Source organism: Sapajus apella, unplaced genomic scaffold (genome assembly GCF_009761245.1).
Source record: "Sapajus apella isolate SASKATOON/1434 unplaced genomic scaffold, GSC_monkey_1.0 scaffold58, whole genome shotgun sequence".
NCBI classification, from domain to species: Eukaryota; Metazoa; Chordata; class Mammalia; order Primates; family Cebidae; genus Sapajus; species Sapajus apella.
The window spans coordinates 2399647-2422637 of NW_022436998.1; the positions used below are offsets into that span (position 1 = coordinate 2399647).

General features: G+C 43.2%; 1 protein-coding gene across 8 annotated transcripts in view; it reads left to right on the plus strand.

Moving 5' to 3' along the window:
* Positions 1–22991, plus strand: part of MYOF (myoferlin) — a 184072-nt gene that overhangs the window by 89185 nt on the left and 71896 nt on the right. For 6 of the 8 annotated variants that reach the window (XR_004258974.1, XM_032245509.1, XM_032245511.1 and 3 more), the window contains 8 exons: positions 315–397; positions 2829–2867; positions 6403–6527; positions 7639–7755; positions 14739–14916; positions 16103–16227; positions 18912–19018; positions 21594–21786. Coding sequence is in view for 7 of the 8 variants with exons in the window: in XM_032245509.1 (XP_032101400.1) it covers positions 315–397; positions 2829–2867; positions 6403–6527; positions 7639–7755; positions 14739–14916; positions 16103–16227; positions 18912–19018; positions 21594–21786 (967 nt within the window). In the remaining variant the exon portion in view is untranslated. The remainder of the gene's footprint in view (positions 1–314; positions 398–2828; positions 2868–6402; positions 6528–7638; positions 7756–14738; positions 14917–16102; positions 16228–18911; positions 19019–21593; positions 21787–22991) is intronic. The other 2 variants (XM_032245510.1, XM_032245512.1) reach the window with 1 other exon arrangement.

Below are 22991 nucleotides of genomic sequence, written 5' to 3' on the forward strand. Positions count from 1 at the left end.
TTCAGAATAAATTACCTGACTAGATCAGTGTTTCTAAAGGGTGGTTGGAGGACCATCTGTGTGAGAATCAATTGGGGTATACTCATAAATATAATCTCTTCGCCCCACTCTAGGCTTATCGAATTAAAAATGTGGGCAGGAGATGAGGGTGAGAAGTTTCTAGTTGATTACTAAGTACAATAAAGTTTGAGGCTCACTGGACATGATTATTATTTTGAAGTCTGGGGTATTTTCCAGCTCTAACTTTTTAAAAATTGTTGAAATGAAGACATATCTTTATAGATGGAGCCCTTAACCTCTTTTGTTTTACACAGGGACCGTCTTACTAAAAATGATGTAGTTGGAACAACGTATCTACACCTGTCCAAAATTGCTGCCTCTGGTGGGGAAGTGGAAGGTAAGTCACTCAACAGATCTGGAGTAAGACTGGATACAGAACTTCTGGAGAAAAAAATAAACTGAGGTAGCCACCTTGCAATAGGTTTGGTTTCTTAGAAGCGAAGTGTGATGAACCTCATGAACCGTTTCAATGGTGTTTTGGTGATGGCCTGGAAAACAAGAATGGAAACCACTAACGGTTTGAAGATTTTCAGCTTTCTTGCTCCCATCCAAAACTTTTTTTCCCAATAGCGATTTTATGAAATTTTTGTGTCAATACAGAGAGCTAGCACCTTATTTTTTTTTGAGTGATATTGACCCAAGTCCACCCAAATATAAAATAATACTCCCTTTTCAACTGATTCCCTTGGCAGGAGCAATAAGGTCAGATGCCAATGAATCATGTAATCCTCACTCCCTAAGATAATACGGATTTGGTTTTCGTTCTCCCAAGCACTGGTAGCCAACACATTGTTCTTTCTGTTGTTTCCCAAACACTTTCCTTGAGAAGCACTTGCCTGTACCTGGCATTATGGTTTTGTGCATCTGCCAGAAATTGTAATAGTGAATGAAGGAAAGAAGTTAAGATGATAAAAGAAAAAATTAATGTTAACACAGTAATACCAGCAACTTATTTTTTTGTGACCAAAACAAAAATTCCTATAATTGCCAATAGATTAAGCATATGGAGAGATTAAACACATGAAACAAAGTGAGAGACTTTGAGACAAAATTTTGTCTTGGGGAACTCAAGGTTCTTCTCATCCTTATCTTGTTTAAGGTATTTTATAGGTTTTGAAAAAACACTGTTAATCCAAGCAATGGAAAACATAAATAAGAACCTGGTTATATATGTATGTATGTATGTATGTATGTTGCATTAGATACTAGAGAGAAGGTGAAGAAGATATTAGATATATGGTGAAGAACATATAGATTTCCTCCCTCAAGAAGGAAAAGAAAAGAAAAGCAATCAGAAGACAAGGTGGTGCACAAAGGAGATATAGTACAAATATAGTTATATGGCTGGGCGTGGTGGCTCATGTCTATAATCCCAGCACTTTGGGAAGCCAGGGAGGGCGGATCACTTGAGGCCAGGAGTTTGAGACCAGCCTGACCAACATAGTAAAACTCCATCTCTACTAAAAATAAATACAAAAATTAGCCAGGTGTGGTGGTGGGGGCCTGTAATCCCAGTTACTTGGGAGGGTGAGGCAGAAGAATTGCTTGAACCTGGGAGACAGAGGTTGTAGTGAGCTGAGATTACACCATTGCACTTCAGCCTGGTGACAGAGCAAGACTCCATCTTGAAAAAATAAATAAATAAATAAAAGATTATACATGACATTAAGCAAATGGTAGAGGGTCAGAAAGAGATTCTATCTGAACGTTCTCTGCTGAGTAGCATGGTGATCATGACACTGGAGCTGCAATGAAGGAAATGTAATCATGGCCCTTTCGTTTCCTCTGCAGAGAGTAATATATATGTGGTTGCTAGAATGTAAGCACTATTTATTGTATTTTGATTTTTAAAATTTAACTGACAGCCAAAGCTCTGAACAGGCATAAATGCCATCACCCATTACAGTGTGAAAGTAGGGAAGATAGAGATGAGAAGTGGAAGGAGGAAGGGGAGCGGGGGCGGGAGTGCTAATAGCCTCTTCTTTTTAAGTCAGGAATCTAAATGTGACTGTAGATGGCATCACAAAGGTAACCATCAGAGGAAATAAAAATCATGCTGTAACTACATGGGGGGAAGGTAAAAATGACTAAAATGCATCCATTGTTCATGAGAAGCCATTAAATAATATCTAAAGATAATTATTCAGAAATACTGGCATAAGCATTTTGCTTAGTGACATGGTGGTAACACCCAGAACTAAAACCAGAAATTGCTACAAGCAATTTTAGCTTCTGTCTCTGAGACCACTCATTGCAGGCCCTGCAGACCATGGGGTTAGAGGGCCTTAAAATAACAATGAGCTGTCAACATCGCCCTCCCCCTACAAAGAAACAAACCATGCTTTCAATCAAATAATGTGCAGTAAACACCAGGCCTTTGCTTATACAGCCTCAGGCTATATTTACTTGGATTTTCTGATGTTGGTCCCAACTAAGCCCTAAGATGAGTAAATGTTTTATTAAAAATGTGAAGTGCTGGTAACTTCACCAGGCTCCGTTGGTGCCGGGAAGCTAGCTCTTCTGCTTACTGGCTGCCTTGGGGCTGGGTGAAATTCAGTTATTCATGTGTGGTGGTCTTGCCCATTGTCACAATTTAACCAATGAGAATTGTGTGCATTACGAAAGGGTCATATGTGATTTAGATCTGAATTTGGGATTTTTCTGGTGCTGCTAAATCACTTACCTGACACTGGATTTGATTAACGTTTTCAATGTCTGTTTTATAATGCCCGTGTTTTTGTTTAACCAGTCGTATTTTTACTATATAGATTTCTCATCTTCGGGAACTGGGGCTGCATCGTATACAGGTTTATGCTTTGTAATTTTGCTTTCTATTAGATCTTGCTAGCTAATATTATCTTATTAAGAATATAACAATTGTCTTTAGAACTTTTTTTGACATTTTGCTGTCTCAACATAGTTTTACTAGAGTAATAGTTTTTGCGTAAGTGCTGTATGGTTGTCCTGCATGGCTAAGCTTAAAAGAAATATGCTAACCAGGCTTTGCTCCATGTCCCATGATTTCAGCTAAATGTACACCATGGTATTTGGCTTTATTGCAAATAATTGATTGTGAGATGTAATGTTTTCTGTTATTGTCTATGTTCAGTAGGTAGAGATAAGGAGCACTAAATCAGTTGTTCTGAAATGTATCAAGTAACTTTCCCCCAATGTCAACATGAATCTCTAGGTTGGAAAACACTGAATGTTTTTCACTTTGCACCCTGAAGATCTCCTCCTCCTCCGAAAATGAGGGATCATAACATGTCCTTTCCTTTGCACAGAACTCGTCATTTTTTGCAAGTTTGCTCAATACTGTCACACACTTGACCATCACAACTCTCCTAGGGCAGATGTTGCTGTTCACCTAATAGATGAAGACTCTGAGGTTTAGAGAGGTTATCTGTCAGATAAGCATGATTCTCCCTGCCACAGTAATCTCCCAGGGTTGTGGTAAGAGGGGAAAGAGCTATTACATAGGGGAAAGAGATATTGCATGTGGGAAAGCTTTGCAAACTCTGAAACTGTATGCAAATATAAAGTGATATCACATTATTATGTAGTTGACACAATACCCAATTCTTATTTGCTTTAAAAAATATGTTTTGTGGGCCAGGCACAGTGGCTCACGCCTATAATCCTACCACTTTGGGAGGCTGAGCAGGTGGATCACAAGGTTGGGAGAACAAGATCATCCTAGCTAATTGGTGAAACCCTATCTCTACTAAAAAGACAAAAAAATAGCTGGGCCTGGGGCACGTGCCTGTAGTCCCAGCTACTTGGGAGGCTGAGGCAGGAGAATCGCTTGAACCTGGGAGGTGGAGGTTGCAGTGAGTCGAGATGGTGCCACTACACTCCAGCCTGGGCAACAAGGCAAGATTCCGTCTCAAAAAAGGAAAAAGAGACTGGCTACAGTGGTTCACACTTGTAATCCTAGCACTTTGGGAGACCAAGGCAGGTGGATCACGAGGTCAGGAGTTTGAGACCAGCCTGTCCAATATGGTGAAACCCCATTTCTACTAAAAAATACAAAAATTAGCTGGCAGTGGTGGTGCACTCCTGTAGTCCCAACTACTCAGGATGCTGAGGTAGGAGAATCATTTGAACCCAGGAAGCAGAGGTTGCAGTCACTCGAGATGGTGCCATTGCACTCCAGCCTCGGGAACAGAGTGAGACACTGTCTCAAAAAAAAAAAAAAGGAAAAAAATCTATTTTGTTATAATCAGATTTATATGAATATTAAGTAGTCCTTAGATTTGCAGTGAACTTGGCAGATGCACAAGCACTTTATTCCTTTATTCATTTGTTTAACCAATCAATGAATATGCATGTAGTAGTGTCACATGATAGAACCAGCAGTAGAAAATCAAAATAAAACATACTGAAATCCTACCACACCCCCTGAAAAGTGATACTCTAGTCACAGAGATGTGTAGCTATGTAGGGTTGTAGAAACTGAATACAGTAGTTATTTGTAATTACTGTATATTTTATCCCCAAAACCCAAAGGGGGATTCCAAAAGGTAAAAGGCATGGAAAATATCGTTGGAAAGTAGGTTGTAGCTAGATCAGAGGAAATCCTTGATGGCCAGGCTGAAGGATTTTTGTTTTATTTTGTGAAGGCTTTTTAGCAAAGGAAGTTTGATGTGACCGCTGTGCATTAAACGGATTAGGAAACTTTGGAGGCGAGAAGACACAGCTTATGAGGGAACGGGTTTTCTTTTTCTTTCTTTTTTTTTTTTTTTGGAGATGGAGTTTCTCTCTTATCACCTGGGCTGGAGTGCAATGGCATGATCTTGGCTCATTGCATCCTCCGCCTCCTGGGTTCCAGTGATTCTCCTGCCTCAGCCTCCCTAGTAGCTGGAATTACAGGCGCCTGCCCATGCCTGGCTAATTATTTTTTTTTTTTGTATTTTTAGTAGAGGGGGTTTTGGCATGTTGGCCAGGCTAGTCTCAAACTCCTGAACCTCAGGTGATCCACCTGCCTTGGCCTCCCAAAGTGCTGGGATTACAGGCATGAGCCACCTCGCCTGGCCTAGAGAATGGGTTTTCCCAGGAGCCTATATTTAGGTGTGAGCACATAGAAGGAAAGTTCCTTCTGTTAATCCAAAACAAGACAAAAGGCTAACACACCAGAAAAGAGATTTGTTGGACAGAAATAATTCAGCCCCTGGCATTAAGCTGATGCTCAGTGGATCATTACTGACAATTTGTGTTTTAATCCCTGGGGATCTTTAACAAAAAGCAAATACACATGACAGACAACACAGTCACTCTGAGAACCAGGTGGAGGAGAGGTGGGGTTACACCAAAGGAACAGATGGGGTAGTGGAGGGTGTCCTTGTCTGAGCTTTGAAACTGAAGATCTGGGGCTAAATCTGCCAACCTGTGGGACTTTTGACAAGTCATTTCCCTTCTGTGGGCTTTGGCTTGCCCATCCATAATGTGACATGACTACGGTGCCATTGCTTTAACATCCATTCTTACATTGTTCGTCATTTCTAATTCACGGAAAGCTCTGCCTTATACCGAGTGAACCAAAGCTGATCTTGTAGCTCATAGCAGTGGTCCTCACTCTGCTTTTGGAGACAAGAGCATCCCATATGGGGCCATTGAGACTACTGAAGGCAGCTCTTATATTTCCCCACCCTCACTCACCGTTTCCCCATTTTCAGCTATTTAATTACATTGCCCCCAGTGCCCTTTATTGAGGAATTGTCTTGCTAAGACCAGGTAACAGAAATAAGGAGCATATCAAATGACCACCAGAGATAGGAAGTAATGAATGGGATTCTTCATGTCACTTAGAATATCACAAGGTCTCACAACCACAGGCAGGCAGTTCATTATTACATGTAAAAATTTAAAATATCTATCTTGTACTTTTAATAGCATCGGCCAGAGTTAGATTAAGCGACACTTGAAGATTAAATGACACTTTAGAGGAATAAATAAAGTGCATATAATATGTCATTTAAGTGACTTCCCAAAACAATATAATCTTTTACCCCAATTGGCAATGGCGTGTTTAATACAATGCCCACTATAAACTTGGAAAAACTGTGAAGGTTAACTTCAAAATCTAATTGCTCTTTTATTTAAATAGCATTATCTTTTTATAAAAATCAGTTTATCTGCACTACCCCCAAATGTTTTTATTTACTATTTAGCAATAAGAAAAGAGAAATGTGGCAAGCCTCATGGTGTTTACAACTCGCATTAATACCACTAACTCACAAATGGAGGAAAATAGTCTTACTAATAACTAATAACTAATATTTATTTCAATAGATTGAATGTTAAAAGCCTAACATCTAATGATGATGTTTCTTTCTCTCTCAGTAAACACAGGAGAAACAGAGGTAGGCTTTGTTCCAACATTTGGACCTTGTTATCTGAATCTTTATGGAAGCCCCAGAGAGTACACAGGATTCCCAGACCCCTATGATGAGCTGAATACTGGAAAGGTTGGTTTCTCCATTAAGGTTGTTATTAATGAGTGTTGGTTAATGTGATTATTTCTTCTTATAATGTCTGATCAAGTATTGCAGGATAGAAGTTTCATACTCTATCCTAAGATTTAGGACATACTCCATCTATACCCTAAGACTTAGAATGCAAACACAGGAAGAGATTGTGGAGATCATCTCACTGGGGGATGGCCAATGGCCATTTCCCCCAACTTCTATGCTTCTGGTAGACATCAATAATCAATGCTGGCTCTCTTTCTTAATAAGCCCCTGGGCTGCCTTGGAATTCTTCTCAACATCATATTTTAGGAATTTACCCAGCACTAGGCAGTGACATGCCCCTGAAACCCCTTGCTACCTTGATCTGATCAATACTTTCATTTCATAGATGAAGACATGCAAACCCAGAGATGGGAAGTGTTCTTTTTACCACAACAGAAGCCAAATGTCTTTTAGGTATCTCCCAAGGCTCAAGAAAGGAACCAAGCTAGAGAGAAAAAGCCCTGAGAGGGGAAAGGTGAAAGAATGGCTGTGGAGGTGGGGCCCTCCCTTCCTCCCCAGAAGGTTCTATTGCCAGCACTGCTGGGTATGGTGGGAGGAGTATCCACTCTTCATTTGCATGCTCAGCTGTACCCAGAACATCTTCCTCCTTTACTTCATGGCTATCCTGAGACTTGCCCTGGTTGCCAACATGGCTGCCTCCCTATTCTGAGAAGAGGAGCAGCAGGGTTAACACAGATAAACGCAGAGCTTCCCCGCTGAAATATGGTGAGGGAGACTTCGAGCCTCATCCATCCCCACCTCCCAGCCTCTGCACACTCCTTCTGGAGCTCGAGCATGGTGTGAAGGCCTCTGACCTTGGTCATAGCTAAGGTCTTTTTCAGCCCTGGCATCCCAAGGTACTCTCTGAGATCTGTCCTAAAGCCAATGGCTCTTCTTTCCAACACCAGAGACCTGAATCCAGCTGGGAGAGTGGCCAACAGATTGATTTTGAAAGTTAGGGCCATGGGAAGGAGAAACTTTTTGTGTTGTATTAGCCCAACTAGAGACACAGAATGCCTTTTGTTGTTGCTTCCTGGAGGAATAATCCTAGGTTATTGCCTTTCAGGGGGAAGGAGTTGCCTACAGAGGCAGGATCTTGGTTGAATTAACCACTTTTCTTGAGAAGACACCACCAGATAGAAAGCTTGAACCCATTTCACATGATGACCTGCTGGTTGTTGAGGTAAATGTTAGAGTGTGAATAATGCATGGTGTAGAAAAGGAGACCTCCAGGGACTGAAGGGGCAGCTGGGGGAGTAGGAGGGCAACCCAGCTCACGACGAACGCCCTCATCTGGATGTTTCTACAACAGCCCTATAAGGATTGCTTCAGCCCTTGAGATGTTAATACCCTACTGAAAACTGGCAAGAGCACTGCTACCCGAAAACTGAATGAGCTGTTCGCTAACTGGTGTTGGGGGTCATGGGGAGGTGGCCATAACAGCCACTTCTTGGTGGCACCAAGAGCTATAGGTGCCACCACTACTCATTTCCATTTGAGTAGGCTTCCCTCCTTTCGGGAGGGCAGGTGTGCTGAGGGCCCACATTGCAATGGCTGTGAACCCTGCTTCCTCCTTGAAGACAGGAAATCTTCCCGGTTGACTTCCCCAACCATTTCTGAGAAGCCCAGGTCGATGCCCATGTGTTCCACAAACCTGAATTGTTTGCCAGCACAGCCAGCTCACTGATGCCCTCCAGAATGGGTTGCAAATCACCTCCAGGGTCCCAGCCGCCCCGCGCTGCTGCTGCCCTCTGTTCTAAGGACACAAGACAGGCCCCGCCCTGCTTTCCCCACTCTACAGCAGAAACCAAACAGCAACTTTTAAAAAGCCTTCACTTTCTGTTTTTGGGATAAGAATAGGAAAATACAGTAAAATGGGTGACAGAGTGGTTGTGAAATGTAGCAATTCTCAGAGCTCAGGGGTCAGACTGGTGTTCTGGTTCCCTGAGAGTCAGCCTTCCTGTCTACCCCCAGCCTGACTCCTTGTGGCAGGCTGGGTTCTCCATGCTCTGCCCACGCTCCCGCGGTGCCCAGAACACATCTTCATCTGAGTCCAGGCCCAGCTGCATGAGTTCTCCAGCGAGCCAGGGCCTTCTCCCTCCAGTCGTCTGATGTCTGCCCATTACATCTGCCTACTTTGCAGGATGATCGTTGGGGAGACTAGCCACGCCCTTTAACAGAAACTCTCCCTTCTTTCCCAGAGCAATGTGGCCTTGCTCACTGACCCCCAGACAACAGCTATATCAGGAGGTTGGCATCCAAAGCTGTTCATTCTGGAATCCTCAGGCTTCACGTGTTTGGAACATCCGTGGTCCAGTGCTTGAGCCCCACTGATTTCATTCCTGTCTCCTTCTTTGAAAGTCTCCACCCCTCTCTCTGAGACTTCCCTCTCTCTACCCTACAGCCTCAGGAAGGAACCTAGCATCACCATAGCAGCAAGCCATGGGGCATCCATGTCACTTCACACGTGGAAAAGAAATAGTTCTCTCCAACAAATTATTACAGCAAAGATGATCATTTGTTTTGTTTTTTTACTAGAGAGACACAGAACCAAAAGTCAGGAAGTTCCTGGTCATCATCTTTCTATCTATTCCACAATATTATCCACTCTGTAATCTAGGAATTGCAGTAGATCATGAGGACAAGTTAAGAAAAGGAAAAAAGAGGGAGGAAGAGTGTGAAAAGGGGTAGTTTGCATGTTATTTACAGCCAGGATCATGCAAGAGAATAGCCAGAAACCACTTGGAGGCTTCTGCAGAGACACATGGTGGTTTTTGACTTGCGTAGTTACAGATTGGAGTTGGCTCTTGAAATGTTGGCTTGAATTCAGGGTTAGGCAGAAACACCACCATGGACATTCAACCATTACGGTTCCTCTTTATTTTGTTCCGTCACCAGAATGTAATTTAAGTCCATGCTGCTTCTCTTTTTTTAAGCAACCATAGTTGGGCAGAGGGAGAAAGAGGCCCAACAAAATACTTAAAAAAAGTACTATTAACTCGATTGCAAAACAAAATTAGTTTTCTTCACTGCAAATAGTTAAACACACATAGGCAAAGAAGCTTATTTCATTAATTTAGTCTAAAAGCAAAAAAATAAAAAGAGTAAACAATATATATTGCCCACAGTATATGTCAACAGAATAAAAACATCTTTCTATTGACTGGTAAACAAAACAGAATTCATTTTCTTTGCTCTAAATAATTAAACACAGAGAGCAAAATAGCTCATCTTTTTTTTTTTTGAGACGGAGTTTCGCTCTTGTTACCCAGGCTGGAGTGCAATGGCGTGATCTCGGCTCACCGCAACCTCCGCCTCCTGGGTTCAGGCAATTCTCCTGCCTCAACCTCCTGAGTAGCTGGGATTACAGGCACGCGCCACCATGCCCAGCTAATGTTTTCTGTATTTTTAGTAGAGACGGGGTTTCACCATGTTGACCAGGATGGTCTCGATCTCTTGACCTTATGATCCACCCGTCTCAGCCTCCCAAAGTGCTGGGATTACAGGCTTGAGCCACCGTGCCCGGCCTAATAGCTCAACTTTTCTATTAAATAAATTTAATAAAATCAAAAGTGGGGCCGGGTATAGTGGCTCATGCCTGTAATCCCAGAACTTTGGAAGACTGAGGTGGTTAGATCACCTGAGGTCAGGAATCTGACCAACATGCTGAAACCCCAAGTCTTCTAAAAAATACAAAAAATAACAGGGCATGGTGGTGGGTGCCTGTAATCCCAGCTGCTCGGGAGGCTGAGGCAGGAGAATTGCTTGAACCTGGGAGGCGGAGGTTGCAGTGAGCTGAGATCGTATCATTGCACTCCAGCCTGGGCAACAGAGCAAGACTCCATCTCAATAAATAAATAAAATCAAAAGTGAAAAGATGCCAAAATTTTAAAAACCTTGCAGAATTATAGAATAGGAGAGGAATGGGGATTCGGAAAATGTAGCCATACTCCAAGCAACCAGAAGCCCCAAGAGAGAGTGAAGTGAGCAGATCTGTGCACCTGCCAGAAGGACTTAATGAATGCAGTCAACCTACAACATGATCATGACCCTTGTCTGTCTTGCAGAGGTCCTCTGTTCTGGGTTGTGTGCAGCTAACAAAACTTTTTGGTAGAGCTGAAGAGGCTGCAACAAACGCGCAACTTGATTGCCAAAGAGCCAAGTGCTTCCCATCTTTCTAAAGCAGAGCTGACCTATCAAGACCTAGTGAAGAGAGGCCCCAGTGCAGGGGGGGTGCAGCAGGTTCAGCCTGGCCACTTCCCCAGTAGGAATCAGGCAGATAGAAGAAGATCAAGCGTTGCCAAGCTAGTGTTATTCTAATACCTGCTGGCTTCTTGAACCTCTGCCTGCCGCTCAAGGACTGTTTTTTGTCTCCAGGATCAGGAGTCTGTTCTTGGACCACTTTCTCTCTGCTCCCCTTTCCCCAGTCTCCTTAGATGTGACCGAATGTATTTCAGGAGCATTGAATGCACTTGCATTCTCTTTCCTACTCAACTACAATCTCCTTTACATCTCCCATTGGTCTGGTCCGCATTAAGGGCTCAAAAATACTGCTAGAAATAGCCCCTTCAGGTTCTTCCACCTGCTCCATCAGGTGTCAGTTTCCTTTAGTAAACACACTGAAGGTGGCATGCTGGGCAGTCTTCATTGGTACCTGATCTCCTTGTCACTGACCTTTAATGTCCCATGCCTTGTGTGTCCACAGCCACTTTCTTTGTCTTTCTTTTTTTTTTTTTTTTTTTTTTTTGGAGATGAGGTCTCGCTCTGTCACCGGGCTGAAGTGCAGTGGTGCGATCTCGACTCACTGCAACCTCTGACACCCTGGTTCAAACAATTCTCCTGCCTCAGCCTCCTGAGTAGCTGGGATTACAGGCACACGCTACCATGTCCAGCTAATTTTTGTATTTTCAGTAGAGATGGGGTTTCACCATGTTGGCCAGGATGATCTCAATCTCCTGACTTCATGATCCACCCACCTTGGCCTCCCAAAGTGTTGGGATGACAGGCGTGAGCCACCGCGCCCAGCCCACAGCCACTTTCAAAAACTCTTAGCCCTTATCGGTATCTTACTTGACAGAAATCACCTCCTTTTCCACATCAACTGCTGAAGCTCTACCTTATACCGCCTCATCTACAGGGTGTGCTAGTCTCTGATGATCAGAAAGAGAGTCCCAAGGCCCTACCCCCACCTGAGTCCAGTAGACTACAATTTATGTGCTTTAATTTTCTCATGTCATAGGCAGTCTTATCCCAGGCTCTGCACTTCTCTGGTGTTTATTGTTCCTTCCTCTCTCTACCTCTCTGTTCCCTGAGGGCAGAGAGGAAGTGGGAAAGGTCTGTGGGAGCAGCAGAATTCTCAGCTGCCTGAATCCAGGGTGGCCTGGCTCTGGGGCAGGTGAGCAGATGGTAGGGAGCTTCTCCTGGAGTCTGAGCTTGCGTAGTGATCCAGGGAGCTGCTCCATCTTCCGCGGCTTGCTCACATTGTGTCCCCTCTCTCCTGGGAAATGTGCTGATGACCAGAAGCCCAAACTATTGCTTTTAGGGCTCAGACTCTCCAGGGCAAGGGTCCTTTCAGGGATTCTGTGGTCATTTTGCAAGCCCTGCATGAGAGCACCCAGGGAGTTCTAATGGAATCCTGGCTATGTGGAGGCCTGCAGGGTGAGCCAGCCCAGCCAAAGCATCATCCTGTAGTTTCCGCCCCACCTCCGAGCCTCCCCATGAACCTTCTCCATCCTGTGCAGCCCCTGGCTTGACAGATGCCTCTGGCTTATACACTGGTCATTTTCTCCTGGGCCCTGACGCAGACCACAAATGTTTCCTATTTTTAGCTCCTTCCCTTTTCTCCTATCATCCTAGGTGGTTTACAAAGAAGAAGTTGTACTGTATATAGTTCTGACTAATCCAAATAACTTTCTGCTTTTTACATTTTGACACAATTCAAACTCAAACTCAGAATTTCCACATCATGGGTAGTCCAGGGGGCTTAGTTGTGGGTAGTTAAGCAGAGCTCTTGGCAAGTAGCATCCACCCCTAATCCCCCTCTACCAAGGTGACAGTGGACTCAGCGGGGGAGGCTTTTAGATTCACAATGCCCAGGTGGAAGCTTCCTCAGGTAGTTCAATGTGCAGCTCAGGTTGCAAACCAATGTTTTAGAAAGACTTTTTAGAAAGATTGAGGCCTAGAGGGGATTTGACAAAACCCTGTTGGAAGGTTCTGTTACACCATGTCAAAAATTCCCTTAACCAAAATGGGGACTCTGTCACAGAAGGATGTCCAGGAGTTCAAGACCATGAGCTTCAGTCACTGTCAGAAGTTCTTAAAACAGTTCTCAAAAATTTAAAAATTCCAGCCGGGCACAGTGGCTCATGCCTGTAATCCCAGCACTTTGGAAGGCCGAGGCCCATGGATCACTTGAGGTCAGGAGTTAGAGACAAGCCTGGCCAACACATGAAACTCCATGTCTACTAAAAACACAAAAATGAGCCGAGCATGCTAACTCATGCCTGTGATCCTAGGTACTCGGGAGGCTGAGGCAGGAGAATCTCTTGAACCCTGGAGGTGGAGATGGCAGTGAGCCGAGATCGTGTGTGCCACTACACTCCAGCCTGGGTGACAGAGCATGACTCCATCTCAAAAAAAAAAAAAAGCAATTTAAAATTCTACTTCTGGGTAGAGACCTAAAAGAATTGAAAGCAGAGACTGGGTACCAACAGGGTTCTAGAAGAGACACAGGATGTGGAGAGTACTGCATGGCAGAATGCATAGGACACAATGAAATACAGCACCCTAAACCATTGCATAGTTCTTTGACAAAAGAAGGCAAAGTACCTGAAGATCTGTGGGGATGTGACTCATAATGAAGGAGATATGCCAGCTGAGCAAGGCTATGGGGCAGGATATGGATTCAAGATTTTCTGTGCCTGTGAAGGAAGGCCGGAAGGGCTCATGGTCGTTTCTGCTAGGCTGACAGGTAGTCAGTGTGGTTACTGCTGGCCCTGTCTTCAACTCTTTCGGTAAACCAGTAATTTCAAAAGAAAAGAAGAAGGAAAGGAAGGTTTGATTTCCATTTTTATTTAAAATAAATTTACCTAATTTCACTTATTTTTATTTATATCTGACATTAAAATCTTTATTGTTATTTCCGATTAGAAAATTAATACTTTAGCTGGGTATGGTGGCACACACCTGTAGTCGCAGCTACTCGGGAGGCTGAGGCTAGGGGATCACTTGAGCCCAAGAGGTTGAAGCTGCGGTGAGCCATGATCCTGCCATTGCACTCCAAACTAGGCGACGGCACAAGACTCTGTCTCAAAAAAAAAAAAAAAAAAAAAAAAAAGGGAAATTTAATACTTCGTTCAAAATAGTTAAAAATGTGTAAGTTAGAAAGTGAAGTTTGCCATAATCTTTCAACCTTCTCCAACATAACTACTGTTAACGATTTGAGTTACATTCCTCCAAACCTTTTTCATGAATATGACAATATCAAAATATCTATTTAACAGATTAAATTAAAATATACTTTTTTTTTTTTTGAGACGGGAGTCTCGCACTGTCACCAGGCTGGAGTGCAGTGACACGATCTTGGCTCACTGCAACCTCTGCTTGCTGGGTTCAAGTGACTCTTGTGCCTTAGCCTCCGGAGCGGCTGGAGGTGCACTACAGGTGCACGCCACCATGCCCAGATAATTTTTGTATTTTAGTAGAGACTGGGTTTCACCATGTTGGCCAGGTAGTCTTGAACTCTTGACCTCAAATAATCCCTCCACCTCTGCCCCCCAAAGTGCTGGGATTACAGGCATGAGCCACTGCGCTCAGCCCCAAAATATACTCTTTTTTTCATGGTTGCACATATGGATCTATTTAAGTCTTTTTAGGAACTTTCATTCGATTTTATGGATGTAACATAATTTGTTTAACAAGTGGCCTGCTAAAAGACATGTATTGTATTTCTCTTTCATTTTAATTAATGCAGCAAGGAACATCCTAGTGCTTCTATCTTTGCTCACTTGTATGAGTACAAGAGGAACTGCTGGGTCCAAGAACATTCTCCCCTGCCATTTAATTCAGCACTAACTATTAGGTTTAGAATTGCCTCTGCTAGAAATCCACATGTAAATAAGGATAAAAGATCTTTCACTGAACCTTATGTCTGCTCATGCTTTATAGAAATACCAGCGACGGCGGAAGTACAGCCTGTCTGCTGTGTTTCATTCAGCCACCATGTTGCAAGATGTGGGTGAGGCCATTCAGTTTGAAGTCAGCATTGGGAACTATGGCAACAAGTTTGACACCACCTGTAAGCCTTTGGCATCCACAACTCAGTACAGCCGTGCTGTATTTGATGGTAAGATTGGCACTAACCATTCTCTGCACGTTTACAGTGGGTGCACAGCGGGACCGGAAGCACGCACTGTTTCCTCCCTCTGGCACCAATCTCCCCAGCCTATGGTTAGTGGAAAGGAAAAGGTTTAATGACGAAGAGAGTATGTTTGGGGTTCAGGCACCTTCAAGGCTGGTCAAACCCAAGAAGCTACAGGTCCCGTTGCCAGAGGCTGAGCCCGAATGCCACCCTTGCTCCGCTCTGCTTTAACGCTGGTTTTGCCATGTAAAACTCCAAGAGGGCCACTGTGCTAAGTACTGAGCCCTGCAAAGCAGCTCGTAACCCTACCAAGCCCCAAATCCTTCTTAGATTGAGTAGTTGAAGTGAATGGGATGTGGCTCAGGTACTGGAAAATCATGCTTCTGATTTACTGTGTTACTCACCAGCCTGTGACCTTAACCACATCACTTAATTCTAACCCTCAGTTTCTTCATCTTCTCTGGAGTTGATGTGAGGATTAAATAGCTATATTTGAACAAAGATGGGTGAGAAATGGTCCCTGCTTTTAAGGAGCTTACATTCTAGTATATAAAATAAATCATAGTAGATAGCAAAGTATGAGAACTTCCAATGAAACTGTCAGCAAATGGTTCGAGAGTTACAGAGAAAGGAGAGAGGGCTACTGATCAAATTTCCCAACAGTATTGCCGGAGTTCTAACTTCATTTTTAAAGCAGTTTTAAAATCTAAGACATCCTAGAAAACATCAGCTAACAATTCTTAACCACAGTAAAGCCTTCAAAGAACAGAAAATTATTTTCTTTTGCCCCACTTCCAACAAAAACATTTATTTAGAATAACAGTTTTTAGGGACGAACATGTTCAGTTTAGCTTCCTATGCCATCTGTATTTTCTGCTATCATGTTAGGAAACCATCTTTGATGTTCAAATGCATGGCCCTAAATCACTAAAAGATCCTGAGATTGCTGTGCTCCATTTACTAGGGTATCTCAGAGAAAATTTCAGAACAGACTGAATGAAAAAGAGCTTCCTAATCTTCAGTTGCTTAATTGAGTCAAACTAAAGAACCAGACCTCCTCAAGCTATTCCCTAAGCCTGTGGATTAATCAACAGCTGAGTCTGCACATCTCTTTAATAAACATGCTATTTTAAGTGTTCAATGTTCACTGACCCCCAATGTTTTATGCCAGGGAACTTCTATTACTACTTGCCTTGGGCCCACACCAAGCCAGTTGTCACCCTGACTTCATACTGGGAGGATATTAGTCATCGCCTGGATGCGGTGAACACTCTCCTAGTTATGGCAGAACGGCTGGTAAGTTCCTCTTTTTCTGCATTTCCTTTTCTCCAAGCAGGGTGAGTTAGGTATTAGTTAGGATGCAGGCCAGGCCACTGTAACATAAGACAGAGCTCAATACAGTGCTCAATAAAGTAAGAGCAATGTCTCCAGGAACAGTGGCGGTAGATGGTCCAAAGTTAGTATGGAGGTTCAGTGGTATTGGGGAACCAGGCTCTTTCCCACTATTTGCTCTGCCATCACTGAGGAGTTATCAATGTCTGCATGGTAGAGGCAGCTCACTACTACATCTGCCCCCCAGCCTGAGGGGAGGAGTAAACAGTGGGAAGAAGATGACACAGCCCTTTCCCTTGAAGGGAAAGATCCGGAAGTAATATTCTTAATTTCTACCCACTTTCCACTGGCCAGAATCCAGTCATACAGCCACATGTGACTCCAGGGAAGTTGAAAAAATGTATAGTCTTATGCCTGGGCAGGCATATGCCCAGATAAAAGCTTTCTTACTGTGGAAGAGGGGAGGATGAGAAAGCAGGAGTGGGGTAGAGCAGGAACTCATAGTTTCTGCCATAATTTTTGTATGGACAATGGTTCATTCCAACAGCAATAGGAAACTCTTAGAACTTTACATTGGAAATCTCCACTGCAGGAAGAGGTAGCTTAGAGGAGCCAGTGTCTGACGCTTTCCGCTCTTGCTGCGGACTAGAGGAACTTCTTCTGTTTGGAGATTGGGGATTTCCTTTGGTGAAAACTGCATATACGTGGTATCTGTGATTAGCTGTCTAGCTGACACTGGTTAGCTAGATTGGTGAGGAGAAGGGGGACATATTTGGGATATTTCTAATTAAGTGAAAAATACTAAGTTGCTTGGGCCAGGTACAGTGGCTCAGGCCTGTAATCCAGCATTTTGGGAGGCCAAGGTGGACAGATCATTTGAGGTCAGAAGTTAAGAGACCAGCCTGGCACAGCATGGTGAAACCCTGTCTCTACTGAAAACACAAAAGAAATTAGCTGGGCATAGTGGTGTGAGCCTGTCATCCCAGCAACTAGGAGGCTGAGGCAGGAGAATCACTTAAACCCAAGGGACAGAGGTTGCAGTGAGTCAAGATGGCGCCATTGCACTCCAGTCTCGGCAGAGTGAGTCTCCATCTAAAAAAAAAAAAAAATACTAAGTTACTCCTGTCAGATAGTGGTAGAATCCATCTGGCATTGATGTTTTGATTTCCAAATTATATTTTAAAGATCTAATCTCTACCAGGGCTAGACCAAAATATACGGGGTTTCAGGAGTATACTTGATCTAAAACTCTATGGCAAAATCTGAAATATTTTTTTATGTTATAAAGGCAATCTGGGAGGATAATTATAGGTTTAAATTGACTTAATCATAACTGTCCCTAAAATAAAGTTGCAATTGATATGCAATGTACATCTCAAAGGCATTGGTGGAGAATTAATTGCACCTGTATTATAATTATGTTTGAGATGTTCTTCAACAGTTTTCATCCTGGTTCTTCTTTTTTTCCATCTTAATGAGATGGAGTCTTGCTCTGTCCCCCAGGCTGGAGTGCAATGGTATAATCTTGGCTCACTGCAACCTCCGCCTCCCAGGTTCAAGTGATTGTCCTGCTTCAGCTCCCAAGTAGCTGGGATTACAGGTGCCCACCACCACACCTGGCTAATTTTTGTATTTTTAGTAGAGATGGAGTTTCACCACATTGGCCAGGCTGGTTTTGAACTCCTGACCTCAGGTAATCCGCCCATTTCAGCCTCCCAAAGTGCTGGGATTATGGGTATGAGCCAACGTGCCTGGCCCATCCTGGTTCTTCTTATTAGCTCTTTCCACTGACTAAGCTACCTAATTGGGACAGGATGGTGGCTTTCCCTGGTTAGGATTTTTGACACTCATGGTAGGCTCTCCCTCAACTTCTCTGTTGGCAGGTGCTCAGTGGGATAGAACCACGTGTTCTGGTCTTATCTCGTTCTCTCTCTGCCCCAGCCCATAAATTGCCATTTCTTCAAGCAGCCCTGTTTCCTTTTAGTGGGGAATAGCATTTTAGAAACAAGATCTGAGTACTAGAGTGCTCACGACTACTGAAATATCACTGCTTCTAGGCCTTCTTGGCAAATGAATTTGCACACACACATATATGTATATTTATTTCCATATCTATCAGTATATTAAAAGCCATGGCTTCATAAAGATACTTCCAATTCCAGTCCAATACTACTAGGTTTATTCTAGTCGTTCTGTTTCTGTATCTGTAACTTTCTTCTCCAACAGTGAGAAATATGGCCTTCGTTATACTCAATATATTTGCTCCTTTGTTCAATCCTAAAATCTATAGATAAACCACTGTGAAAAATAAGCCAACTAATTAGAGTTCAATATGTTTACGGGTTTGTTGTTTTTTGTTTTTGTTTTTTGCCTTTTAACAAAGAGTATATGGTCAAAATATTGTGTTCCAAAGTTACTTGTGTTAGTTTAGTGTAATTATGTTATTCGTCTGAATTATAATTGGGTCTGTTTTATTTCTGGTTATATTCCACTTTAGGGTTCCCTCTCCTATCTTTGCTGGTTTCATTTTGTTTGTTTTATGAAAATATAAAAAATATTTACGTGGCTTCAAAGGTTAAACTGTATGAAAAGGTATAATGGCATAATGAACAATTATCAATTATTTTCTCTCTTTTCAAATTCTTCAGCAATCAAATATAGAGGCTCTAAAATCAGGGATACAAAGTAAAATTCCTGCAAACCAGTTGGCTGAATGGTGGTTGAAGCTGATAGATGAAGTTATAGAAGACACGAGGTACAGTGACCTTATCTCAAAATTTTCATCCATGCTCTCCTCCCTGAAATTCTGACTGTAAAGCCTGTAAAATTGTTTCTAGTGTTTGTCTAAAAAGTGATTTTGAGTTATTCAAGCTTCGTAAAAGCCCTCACTGGGAGGAGTGCCTGAATCACCACCAGGAATAGTTCCACTTTCTGATTTGGGGCCAGTTCTAAAGTAGCCTAGGGAGGCTGAGGCCCCACTCCAGAAAGCACGTCCCAGGCAGCCTCAGGCAAGAGATGGGGAGGGGTGGAAGAGGCAAGCCCGAGCCTCTGCTTCCCATCAACCCATGGATGGCCCCTCCCCTGGAGAAGGGTGACCTCTGGCTCCCATGGAGAATGGGATCTGGGGGTGGAGCATCGATTTCACCATTCGGAACAATCTCTCTAATTCATAAACATGTTTTTAGAAGCAGCCTTTTTCCTTGCTCTTTTACTGAATGCCTAATGAACATTGTGGCCCAGCCTCTGTTAGGCGAAACCAGTAGATTTGACTGGAACCAGAGGACCTTTCATAACTGTGACTTGGAGAAACAGCTCAGATCAAATTAAAGGGGAAAGTGATTCATTCCAAACTCATTTTAAATATTGGCTAATAAAGCAGTGGACAGGGAAGTTCCGAAAGAAAAGCATATTGAATGCTTTCCACAAGCAAAAAGGCCTTTATTTCTCAGGCTGGGCTAACGCCCTAAATCGCCCTGTCTTCTTGTGCCTCCTAGTGGTGTAGCCAGGTAACTGAAACGTAGCCAAAATCAAAGCAGTGCTGAGGCGTTTGTTTAGATGTTAGAGCTGGGTCCTCAGGGATCATGTCCTTCAGTCTCCTTATCTTGTAAATGAGAAAACAGGTCCAAAGAGGTGAAATGACACATGTGGTGCCCAGAGCTGGGTTTGCCAACTCAGCCTGTCTTCCTGCACCTATTCCACAGTCAACATCTGTTTGTCCAGGACCCCAAGTGTGACTTTTGAACTAACAACTTCCATTTAGCTTTTTGCCTCAAAGAATCACTCTGGGGACTTAACCCTTCAAATCCAATGCCATAGTTATTTGCTAAACCAGGCTGGGTGTGGTGGCTCATGCCCACAATCCCAGCACTTTGGGAGGCCAAGGCAGGCGGATCACCTGAGGTCAGGCATTCAAGACCAGCTGACCAACGTGTTGAAACCCCGTCTCTACTAAAAATACAAAAATTAACCAGGCGTGGTGGCGCAAGCCTATAATCCTAGCTACTCAGGAGGCTGAGGCAAGGAGAATCGCTTAAACCCGGGAGGCAGAGGTTGCGGTGAGGTAAGATTGCACCATTGTAGTTCCTCCTGTGTAACAAGAGCAAAACACCGCCTCAAAAAAAAAAAAAAAAAAAAAAAGGAGATTTGCGGAGCAAGTCACAGTCATCTATTTATACTTCTGATGTGAGCTGGTTTTGAGGAATCAAACTGGAATCTTTTTAAACTTTATATAACAGGAAATTCAGTGTTTAAGGGAAGTCGTGCTAGGATTTTCTTCATTGAAGAATTGGGTGAAATTCAAGTGAGTGGAAATTCTAGCTAGGGACACTGTGAACGGAGCTTCCTGAAATTGGTGAAACCTAACCCGGTGTCCCACCAGATGCCATGGTGGGAGGGAAGACCTGGCAGCAGAAGGCTAATTCTGGCCCTAGCTCAGCCGTTCTCAGTAACCCTTGGGGGTCTCATCGCAACACATCCAGGCTGTCATACCGAATGGGGATTCGGCCTACACAGGTGGTTCATAATCTTTCTGGAGTTCATGGGCCTCTTTGAGAATCTGATGAGATGATGATGATGATGATGGAGACGATGATGAGGATGGCAACATTATATAGACTTTGCAATGCAACTATTCCAAATGTTCTCCATACATCAACTCATTTCCTTCTCACAACGGCCCTAAGACGTATGTCCCACATTTGAAAATAGGAGGACAAGAAAGTAAGTGGCTGGTCAAGACAATAGAACTAGTAAAGAATGGAGCCACGGTTAGTACCCAGGTCGCTGGCTTCAAAGCCTATCTTCTTCTTCATTACATCACACTACACATGGACACAGATAGACACAGTTTTCTTTGTAAGTTCCAGAGTTTCACAGACCTTCTAAGACTCACCCATAGACTGCTTATAGGCCCAGGATTCCCTAAGTTAAGAATGCTTCAGCTAAATGATCTCTAACCTCCCTCCTCTTCCATCATTTTGTGGGTCTGTAAAATGATTTAGGAAGCAAAAGATGGGAAAGCCAGTTCCTCTCAGCGGCCACTGTTTCCATGTTCTTTCCAGTGACTCCTTGGTCTGTTGTTAAACTATAAGGCCTAAAATAGCTTTGGAATTTTAATCTCCCTGTATGCCTTGTGAAAATTAAGAGACTGGCAGGTCTGCTCTGGCAATGCCAGATACATTCAACTCCAGCATCAACCAGGCAACGCTTGTAGATTGAGTTAAGAGGTTTGTAAGATGGAAATCAAACATAAATGTATTCGACAGTTCTGAAGCCTAAAATTAGGTTATTCTTCAAATTCTCTGTTTCTTTTTATTTCTTCCTTTTTCTAGATATTCATTGCCTCTCACAGAAGGAAAAGCCAACGTCACAGTTCTCGATACTCAGATCCGAAAGCTGCGGTCCAGATCTCTCTCCCAAATACATGAGGCAGCTGTGAGGATGCGGTCGGAAGCCACAGATGTGAAGTCCACACTGGCAGAAATTGAGGACTGGCTTGATAAATTAATGCAGCTGACCGAAGAGGTAGGACTTTTAAACTACGCAACCATCACCTGATAGGGAAGAAGGGCTCTGCAAAATGGCACCAAGAATAAGGGTGGTAGAAGGAGAATCTACTACGTTATCTGGGATATGGAGCAGATCTGACAGATTATAAAAATCAAGGAGTAACTGGACTGAGAATGCTAATGGATGAATGTTATTGAAATCAGGGCCGGGGAAAAATTTTGAGTTGGTGATCTTGGAAATGTCTTCAAAAGTGGACAAATCATTATCATTTTCATGGTACTGTCAGAGAATATTTTGAATGATCTTTTTAGTACAGAGGATTAAAACGTCAGCTTTGGCTGGGGTTTGGAAGACATGAATTTGAATCCTGGTTCTACCATGTATAACATTGGGCAGGTTATTCAACCTCTCTGAGCTTCAGTTTCCCCATCTGTAAAATTGAGGTAAACATAGTGCTTACTACTTAGCCTTGTTGTGTGAAGATTTAAAGATGATGGGTGTAAGGGCTTAGCACAGTTGAGGGCATACAGTAAGTGCTGGATAAATGCTGGCTACCACTAACCTCGGTGGACTGGAAGAATGAGGAAGTAAGGAGACTCCTCCTGTCTCTCAGAAATCAGAGGGTTGGGTAGGTAGTCACATATTTGTGGGTAGAAATACACCTGAAAAAGAACACGGGATTATAGGTAATTTAATCTTCTACTTTCTATGCTTTGGTACTCTCACAGTGTTCTATAGTGGACTTAGGAGAAGAAGCTTTTTATACCAGTGTGTGCCAATAGGGATATTTGAATATCCAGCCCTGAAAGCTGGATTATCTCCTTTATAATTAGAATAAAAAAAGGTTTTTGAAAATGAAATTAATATTTCAGATTTGGCAAATATTGGATGGTGAGCCAGAGACTCTATGTCCTGTAAAATACATGCAATCTGTAACCCTTTGACTGCTGCTGGTGGCTTTCTTCAAATGATGCTTCAGATGAGATGGAATATTTCCTAGGATGCCTCCTAGAGCAGAGAAGGAGGGGCTTTTCCAGGCGAGGCTGCCCCTCTGCTTCTCACCCTTCCCTTTGGCCGGCCTTAGCCTGCCTCCCGGCCCTGCAAACTCACAGTACGGTTCTAGAAGATGGGAGCTCAGGAATTTGAGGTAGGGCCCTAACCAAGGATTTCTTTGCAAAATGGATCTCTGAGGGTCCAGTATGCAATGTCTTCAGTCCCTC